The sequence below is a fragment of the Dromaius novaehollandiae genome, chromosome W, assembly GCF_036370855.1.
Source record: "Dromaius novaehollandiae isolate bDroNov1 chromosome W, bDroNov1.hap1, whole genome shotgun sequence".
Classification (NCBI taxonomy): Eukaryota; Metazoa; Chordata; class Aves; order Casuariiformes; family Dromaiidae; genus Dromaius; species Dromaius novaehollandiae.
Window position 1 is genome coordinate 12,506,151 of NC_088130.1, and position 9,075 is coordinate 12,515,225.

Here is a 9,075-nt window from a genome sequence, read left to right on the forward strand (position 1 = left end):
TTTTTTTTAATTTATTAAGTCTTTGCACAGCAATAAAAGCACCAACTTTCCTTAAAAATTGTTGAGATGCATCGTAATTGCCAATTCATCAAAATAATTCATCATTAACAGCATAATAACCACATTTATGTCAAACTGAATTAGCCTATATACTTGCATTGGAGGCAGAAACAGCTGTCATTCTGTTTGCATAAATTTCCAGCAGAATGTGTCTGGCAAAGTTAAGCATGAGCATTTCTGCTTTATAAAAAATAGTTCCAAGACAGCAAAAATACTGAGGGCCAAACTTCTCCTCAACCTTTCTCACAGGGCCACTCAAATGAGTAAGCATTGTTCAGTCAAATAAGGACCAGACCACGATACTTCTATTCTCTTATCAATCCTGTACAAATACGAGAGTTAAAGGTGCTTATGAAAAAAATACCAGGAAAAACCAGGAAAATAGCACAATCCAAAATGCACCTTCTGTCTTCCACCTTCAATGACACTGTGTGATGTCTTAGTCTCAAAGCAGTGCTACAGACTTTTTGCCCAGACTGCACACAGAATTGGAAGGAACAACATTGAACTTTATAAACACGAAGCACAAGGAACAACATTTTGACATCTATAGTTTGTCTATGAAAGTCATTATGGAAAGCCCCAACTGTGCTAAATGCTCAAAGCTGTTAAAATTAGTCTTTGGAGAAACTGATTTTAAATTCAAATGGATCAGGTTCTTTAAAACTTATGCTTCAGTTGAAGTTGATTAAACAGGTTTATTACTAAACCCAACAGTAAGTGATTTAGGACAGCATCTTAAAAGTGCAAAACAATGCATAAATACTGATGCATTGCTATTATCTCATGATTCTGTAGTGATGCATGAGAATTTTCTTTTTGCAAAGTTTCCTTTCATTGGCTTTTTATGTGTTCCTTTTGTCCAATGTAACTACACCAAGTTATTTACACAACTATTATATTTAGCTTGATTTACCATAAATGCCGTTATAACACCTGTGGTTTCCCTCATTAAGAGCTTAATAGGTAGGGTCATGGGTTGAAAGGGCAGCATATGGGCTACGAAAGGGCTGGTTAACATAACCTATTATACTGGTGCACTGGTAAAGCTCATTTCTATTCATCTGATGATTAGTTCAATCAATATTTTTTCCTGTGTGCTTCTTTTGTCTTTAGCTACAAAGCACACATTCTTCAATTTCATAGCACAGACCTTGTTTTTTGTGAATTCACTGCTTTACTTGAGAGGAAAGAAAATGATTTCTTGGATAGCTTGGGATACATGCCCTCTTTTAATTTTGTTTTCCTGCATCAGGTAACCAGTGCGTGTACTACAGCAAATTCTAGTTCCTGGAACAAACAGTGCTACTGTAGATACACTTCATCCATATATTTCTTAATGGGTAGCTGTCAGTGTCATGTGCTGCAGTACCAATGATAACACCCGAAAGACACTTTCCACTAGTTAGTGCAAGAACCATGTTTTAACTAGGAATTCTGACGTCCAGTTTACTCAGAATATGTATTTGCTGTCCCTGCCATCTTTTTTGCCCAGAATACATTTTTTAATCACAAAACACAGATTAATTACTGTCTCTTAATGCAATCAAGAGAGTTTCATTGAACAAGTAAATAATACCAATTTATGAGGATCACTTATCAATATATTTATATATAAAAGACCAGTAGCAGGTGTGAAATATTTTCCATACCACGAATGCATGCCATTTTTTTCTTTTTTTTTGTTTAAATTAACTACCATAATATAGGCCATCGAACTTTTATCTGCCAAAAATAATTTGACCGTTAAAAAGTAGAAAGAAAAAATCGTTTCCAAGGAAAAAGATGAAAAGATGTTAAAACAGATAATTCTATACTGATGCTTTTTCATTATGTACTTCTCCCTCCCACACCCCACAAAACTATGGCATGGAACAACAATAAATGCAAGATACTCTATGGAATGTAAATACAATGCAATTCAGAGTAAAGGATCGCAGAAGTACAAGTAAGCTCTCACACTTCAGGCTGGATTTTGCTCATTCTAAATAAAATGCTATCACTCCATGCTGTAATACACATTTGTATTTTCTATTATATAATACAGTAATAGTTTGTTACTGACTCACTTTCTAAACATTTACTTATAGCTATAAGCTTAAAATTGGTGCAACCAGCAAAGGCCCAACACTAGAAACTTACTTGAGCTCTATCTTATGTCAAGGAGCCTCAGTGAAGTCAGATGACTTTATTCAGGCAAGTAGTCGTTGGATGCTAGAATAACTTAGGAAACAAACTTCATTCACTTTAATGAATGTATAAAAGTTACCTGCATTCATCTGTTAAATTCAGAAGATGTTACTTACTTCTTAGCTATCCAGACTATCTGTATACATTAATCAAAAACTGTCTCAGAAATACTGCACATAGGACAGTGTGAATCAAATCTTAATTGTTTACAAATATTTCAGTGACACTGAGAAAACAGAATAATTACATAACATTATGCAACACGTATCACTGCTCAGTCCTGACACTAATAAAAGAGTAAACCACACAGCGAAAGCTGAACAAACAACCCAGCTTCAGAGTTCTGAGGGGTTCCTTTTCTTCGAAAGATAAAAGACACACCTGATTTGTAAAATCCCCAGCTGAAAGCTCTAATATTACTTTCTCAATTAAAAGGGGTGCTCTGTATGACTGTTAAAGACATTTTCACAGCTCGAGTAATTGTGATTGCAAACTTGTCTTTTATGTATATAGGGAGCAAGTGCCCAGAGTAAAATTTGTAGAGTTGACACAGTTTTTAGCCACTTGTTAATTTTTTGAGTCTCAACCACATTATATGTGAGATTCACTAATTCTTTGAACTGCTGTGATTTTACAGAAGAGTTTAACAGAAGTTAAACTACACAAGATAAAACCCATAAGTTCTATTTTCTTTTTAGTTAACTGGCACATTGATTTTAGTGCATTTTAAAAATATATTTATAAGTCTTAAAAAAAGTTAACTACATCATCTATGTTCTGAAAACTGGCCAGGATTTTGGCACGAGAGGGAAGGCTGGAAAAAAGAAGGACTCTATTGAACCTTTATTGTCAATGTCATGCATGTCAGGCAAAAAAAATCACCAACTTTTAAGACTTTTGCTCTCTGTTCAGAGGCAAAGACGTGGACCTGCTCTGACGGTGAGCACTCCAAAAGTGCAAATATTCAACCTGCTGTAACAGGACATTGTTCAGCTATAAATCAGTGTGGCTGAGTATCCTCAAAGGATTCAAAGTAAGATTTTGAGCACAAGGAATTATTATTTCGGATATCACATTACCAATGACTACAGTGTTTTTGCGTAACAGCCGAGGCATGCCCCAAAGCCAGCTGTGCTCCTGTGGGATGGGATGGCGCCAGACCCCGGGTCTGCCCCACACTTTGGGTGCAGCAGGTGGTAACCAAGGCTGGGTGTTTTGGGGAGGCTCTTTGGACCCAGCTCCAACGTGGGGCAGGGGACGCGACTGCAGCAGCCCCTGTGCATCCCAGGTATGTCGCGCTGAGCGCAGTGACCACAGCTTGGAAAGACCACAGCTCGTCTGGGAAAGTTTGGGGATAGATCTGCTCATATGTTAGAAAGAGAGCCTCTTTCTCCCAAAGCAACTACGAGTGTAATGCAGCTGCTCCTGAGCCTTCTGCAAGAAGGCTCCTACCTGTCGCAGAGCATTAATTCGTGGAAAAGCCGGAAAGTCTATTAATTCTGATAGGCGTCTGTTTCCTTTATTAGCGAGCTCGCAAAAGCAACGCAGGGACATTCTCTTAACGCAGCACTTCCTCGCGGGCTCGCAGGGGCGTCGAGCGCTGCTGTCGCCTCGGCCTCCACCCGGCGCGACACCCCGTCCCGGCACCCTCTCGCACGACGCCCTTCCTGCGAGGACACGAGCCCCCCCGCCGCTCCCCCAGCCCTGCGCCCCGCGCCCTCCCCCCGCACCCTGCGCCCCGAGCCGGGACCCCTCGGGCTGCGCCAGGAGCAGCGCGGCGGGACGGCGGGGCTCCCCCGCCGCCTTCCCCCCGGGGCCGGGGGCAGGCGCAGCCCCGCGGCCCGAAGGGGACCCCGAGCGCCGGCGGTGAGGGCGACGGCGCAGCAAGGGGCGGCTTTACGGGACCGGGAGTTTTCCCTGCGTTTCTTGTCCTGCTTGCAAAGAGAAATAACCCTTTAGCGAGTTCTCGCCGGGTGCCCCGAGGCGCGCACCCCGTGCGTCTCCTGGGGAGGGAGGGAGCGGGGAGGAGGGTTTTTCTTTCTCCCGTGCGAAGGTCTAAGTTACAACTCCCCCCGGTAAAACCACGCGCACGCAAGCAGGCGATGCGCTAGCTCCGCGGACACACGCCGCTAAGGGAGCTGCCACCCCGCAAGAGGAAAGCCCGGCTAAAAGTTGCGTCCGGCGTGCGCGCCCCATCCACCGCAACAAGCCGGAGACCCGAGACATCTGCGCGCGATGTCGCCGTCAGCCCCTAGCGCGCTCCGCTCCTCGTACCGATGCCCAGCCTCGCCCCCAGCCCCGCGCCCCGAGGGAAGCCCGGGCTTCGCCCCCTCTCCGCGCCCGAGGTGAGGCAGGCAACCGGGCGCGGCGACCGCGGAGGGGGTCGGCGTGGGGGCGGACGAGGCCGGCGGGACGAGCGCCCCGGGCCTGAGGCGGGGGGACGGCCGCGGGGATGCTCCGTGCCCGGAGGGGGCACCCCCGCCCGCGGGCGCGCACAACCGCGGGGATCCCGGAGGGGCGGCTCCGGCTGCCCCCCGAGGTGGCTGCGCGGGGAGCTGGGTAGGAGTCCTCGGCGGCAGCTGGGGGAGAGGAGGAGACCAGAGAAAAGTCCGGAAAACAACTTTTTTTGGGGGGGGTGAGGGGCACTAGCAGCGCCCGGGGCCCAGAGGGAAGCCGGTCCCGCGGTGCGGGCCACCTGCCGCGGGCGAGCGCGCCCCGTCCGCGCCCCGCGGAAGGCTTTTTTTTTTTGGGGGGGGGGGTCACGGCAAAAGCACTGCCTGTCACCTCCTCCCTCGCTCGCTGCGGCCCACGGCCACGCCGGGCTCCCGCCACCGCTCGGCGGCCGACCAGCCGTCGGGGCACCCCCGAGCCCCCCTGTGCCCAGACCCCGGGGCACTCGGGGCTGCCCCCGCCGGTGCCCTGAGCCCCTCGCGGGGTGGCGGTGAGGGGGGGACACGCCACGCGTCCACGCCGCGGGCGGCCGCGACCCGCCAACTTTCTCCGCCGGAGGCGCCCCCAGGAAACCTCTGTCCCGGCCGCCCCTTCTCCGGCGCTTTCGCCCCGAGAAGAGCCGCCCCCCCGCGCCCCGGCCCCCGCTCCGCCCTTACCTCGCATGGTGTTGGCGACTCCCCGCTGCGCGCAGTCATGAAGCTGGGAGCCCGGGCGCCCTAGCACAGAAATCCCGTCTCAGCACGCGCGGAGGCGGCAGCCGGAGCGGGTCTGCTCCGCCGGCGACACCATCCCTCCGCGGGCGGCGGCGCGGAGCGGCTCCGCGGCTGCCCTGCGCCGGGCGCGCTGCGGCCGCCCCGCCGCCACCGCCGGCGCCGCGAGGGCTCGGGGGGTCCCGCGGGCAGCGGCGGCGGCTCCTCAGGCGCGAAGAAGGGGAGGGAGGGGGCGAGGAGCCGCGTGGAAAAAGGCAACAACGCCGTTAAGAAAGCAGGCGCGGAAAGCAGCGCGGGGAGGGCTGCGCGGCCGGCAGAGCATGTGCGCTTTCACATGACATCTGCGCCCGGCGGCAGCTCCCCGGCGCGGGCTTCCACCGCGCAGCGACAGCGACGCGCGGAGCGGCAGAGAGACCCGGCGAGAAAGCGGCAAAGCGGCTTATAGCGGGGGCGGGCGGCGCCCCGGACCGGCTCCGCCCGCTGTCAGCGCCGCCGCCAATCGCCGCCGCCGCCGCCACCGGCACCGGCACCGGTACCCGCCCGGCCCGGCCCGGCCCGGCCCGGCCCGGCCCAGCCCAGCCCCGCCGCCGCGCCCGCGGGCTGCCCCGGGCGGCTTTGGGGCTCCGCCGCGGCACCGGCGGAGGCTGCGCTGGTGCTGGCTGCGGAGCGCTGGAGCTTGGGGAGAGGGGGAAGAGGCGCAGGAACCCCCTCACGGCCGGGGAGGAAGGTTAAACCCCCACCCCGGGCATGGATTTCTCTCGCACACCCTTCTCCGGCAGGAATGGAAGTTTGGCGGTGAGTCGTCTGCTCACGACAGAGGGATTTTGGAGGTCCGAAGCGGCGTGTTTTCACCGGACAGGGGTGGCTGATTGATAGTTCTGCAGAAATTGGTTTGTTCTGAGGACAGAGGGCTTTTTTCCCGAGTCGTACTGACTCCCCCTCTCATGTTTTGCCCCTTAGAAAAACGGTTGCAAGATCTTCCCAATGTTATTTTTTTCTCGAGGTAAATCATAGGCTGGAACCTATGGACTCGGATCACCGTCACCAGTTGTCTCGGTGGGTCTTCCTGGAGACAAGTCCCCAAAGAGGTCCCTGATGCAAAGGATCACAGATTATAACCCCAAACTTGCAAAGAAATAAGAAACTCCAGATTTAATTGAAGTATATCTATACAAAATTATGCACATCAACCTCATTAATCAAAATGGGATGTATTACTAACAGAGATACTTTTAACTTAAATATGAACCCGACAGAGGAGATTTATTCTTTCCTACATGAATTATGAGATGAAATGCTATTAGCTCTGTTATGCAAGATGTATGATCTCTTTTGCTCTTAAGAAGTTAAGAATCAGTACAGACAAGAGGGAAAGTGGTGTTTCCGCTCTCGGTACAAACTGGCACAGCTTTGCTCCTGGAGAGCACGGTAATAGGTTTACAGAAAGCAGTTCACCTGGCCAGCCTCTGTCCAAGCACCTGTTTGAACACGAACTGTGAAGGACAGGAAGAAACAGCTCTGCCTATCTGGAAAATATTTAGATTCACCCGATCTTGATGAATTATGTTTTAGCTGAATTCACTGTGGTGAAAACAGAGCCAGTTAAAGATCACATATTCATGCTCAATTCATAAGATGTTAATTGCGTCTCATATTCTTGATCATCCAGTTTTATGTATTTATGCAATTCGCGTACTGCATACATAGCGGCTAACATTCATTTATGGCATTTTCTTGGGCTCCCATTCACAAACCCTTACCAATTGCTTATTTTTATTCCACTGACAGCAGCAGGCTTTCCAATACCAATCACATGATTTTCACCTTTGCCCTCCTCAAACATAGGACTTTACAGTGGCACATTTTCTTTTTAACTGAGATTTCAGCAGGTGTGGCTGGATGCATCCATGGACTCTCACCAAGGACTCTCTGTCATGGATGTTCCCATCAGCCATCTCTTCAGCCTGGTCACTATGCTCAAAAGTATCTGAGGTAACTGCAGCGAAATAACTCTCACACAGCACTTTACAAGAAGGCTTCGGCTCTACAGCTCATCTTCTAATGGATATGTTTTACCCACTATCTTGTTTGGATTCGGAAGAAGGATTCATTAACTCCTGGCTAGTGCTTGTGGTTTTAGAGAAACATCTGGGAGAAGGCAGAGATTTTATCTATTTCTTGCTCAGTATATTGCAACCAACACTTTTTTTTTTCTCCTGGCTCTCCACATAACAGCAGTAACAAAAGCTAGATGAGTTCAAAGAGGAGGCAATGACTCCTTTTTCATATCCTGAGTCTTGTTGTTGTCTATGCCACTATGACTTTTAGATCTAATTATTGTAAGGCTGCATCTTAACACTGGTCAAAACTTTGATAAATAAATAACAAGCTGTCATCCTGCTAAGCAGTGCATTCAGAATACCCCCCTGCCCTACTGCACTGAGATCTGTACTGGGTACCGGTGCACTTGTAAGAAGAATTTAGATGGTGCTTTAGACAACACAGGGGAAAAAACACAACAAAACTGAAACGCACCTACTCTGTCTTAATTTAACTTTGATTTTGTTTCCAGATCACTTTTTTTTTAAGCTACAAAGCCCAAACGGTTTGGGCCCTGAATGTAATGTATTTTTCTCTCTATCATTTGGAGCAGCAATTTTCATTTATCTACTTATTTTTAGAAGTCCTAATATTTAGCCCACTTTCGATTTATTCTTCTGTCTTGTTCCAACATAGCCTAAGTATACTCAGACTCTGAATCTGAGCTTACCTCTTCATTAGCTGGAGGAAGTTGTTCAATTTGCAATTTATTCTGGTACTTACAGTGAGGTATTGTCTGCTAAGCATTAATAATGGTGGTATTAAAATATTACATACAATACTTGTATCCGGGCTTCTTCAGTGAGCACCAGACAAATTATAAATACTTTATTCCCAAATGTATGGCTCCTGAAATGATTATACTTCTAAGTGGGTAAACAGGACACAGAAAAAGTCATAGGATTGGAGGTCACACAAGAGATTTGTAGTAAATTTAAAAATTGAACACAAATATTTTGAGTAGTTAAACAGAGTGGCACAATTCAGCCTTGCTATTCTTGTAAGATGGTAGCTATCCTGGGTTTCAAAGAGCCTTTAATTGGATTCCTCTGGTTTCACAGGCATGCTTCAGAGGAAGAGTTTAGAAACAGGGTGGGGGGAGACCAGGCACAAGGAAATAAAATATAATAAATTAAGTTGTTTTACTTTAAAAAGTTAACAAACATTTTATAAAAATAAATATAATTGTTGCACTACAGACTGAACAATGAGAAATTGCCTTTCCAAATATTCACTTGCTTTAGCACCTTCCCCAAGGCTCTTTGGATGACCAATCTTCTAAGACAATATTTAAGGACACACAGTTTTATCATTTTAATCATTTGCAATATATTCATTAAAGCTGTAACAAGTTATGCCTAATTTAGTTGCTTCATTAAAAATTACTGAATAGAAAACAGTGGAGTAACAAACTGTGCCTACAGGCCCCGTTCCATTCCCCTGGATATCAATGGCTAATTTCTATCGGTAGGAAAGGAAGCCAGATCCCTCCCATAGCCAAAATTTGTTTCTTAGATTCAACAGGAGCAAGATTGATCACAGTTTTCTTAGTCTCATCTGTCTC

General features: G+C 48.0%; 1 protein-coding gene across 1 annotated transcript in view; it reads right to left on the bottom strand.

Moving 5' to 3' along the window:
• LOC135324165 (nuclear receptor ROR-beta-like) overlaps positions 1-5,771 on the bottom strand; it is a 143,887-nt gene extending 138,116 nt beyond the window's left edge. Inside the window, exon 1 of the mRNA XM_064499827.1 lies at positions 5,358-5,771. Coding sequence (XP_064355897.1) covers positions 5,358-5,364 — 7 coding nt within the window. The 5' untranslated portion in view covers positions 5,365-5,771. The remainder of the gene's footprint in view (positions 1-5,357) is intronic.
• Between the last annotated feature and the right edge of the window lie 3,304 nt (positions 5,772-9,075).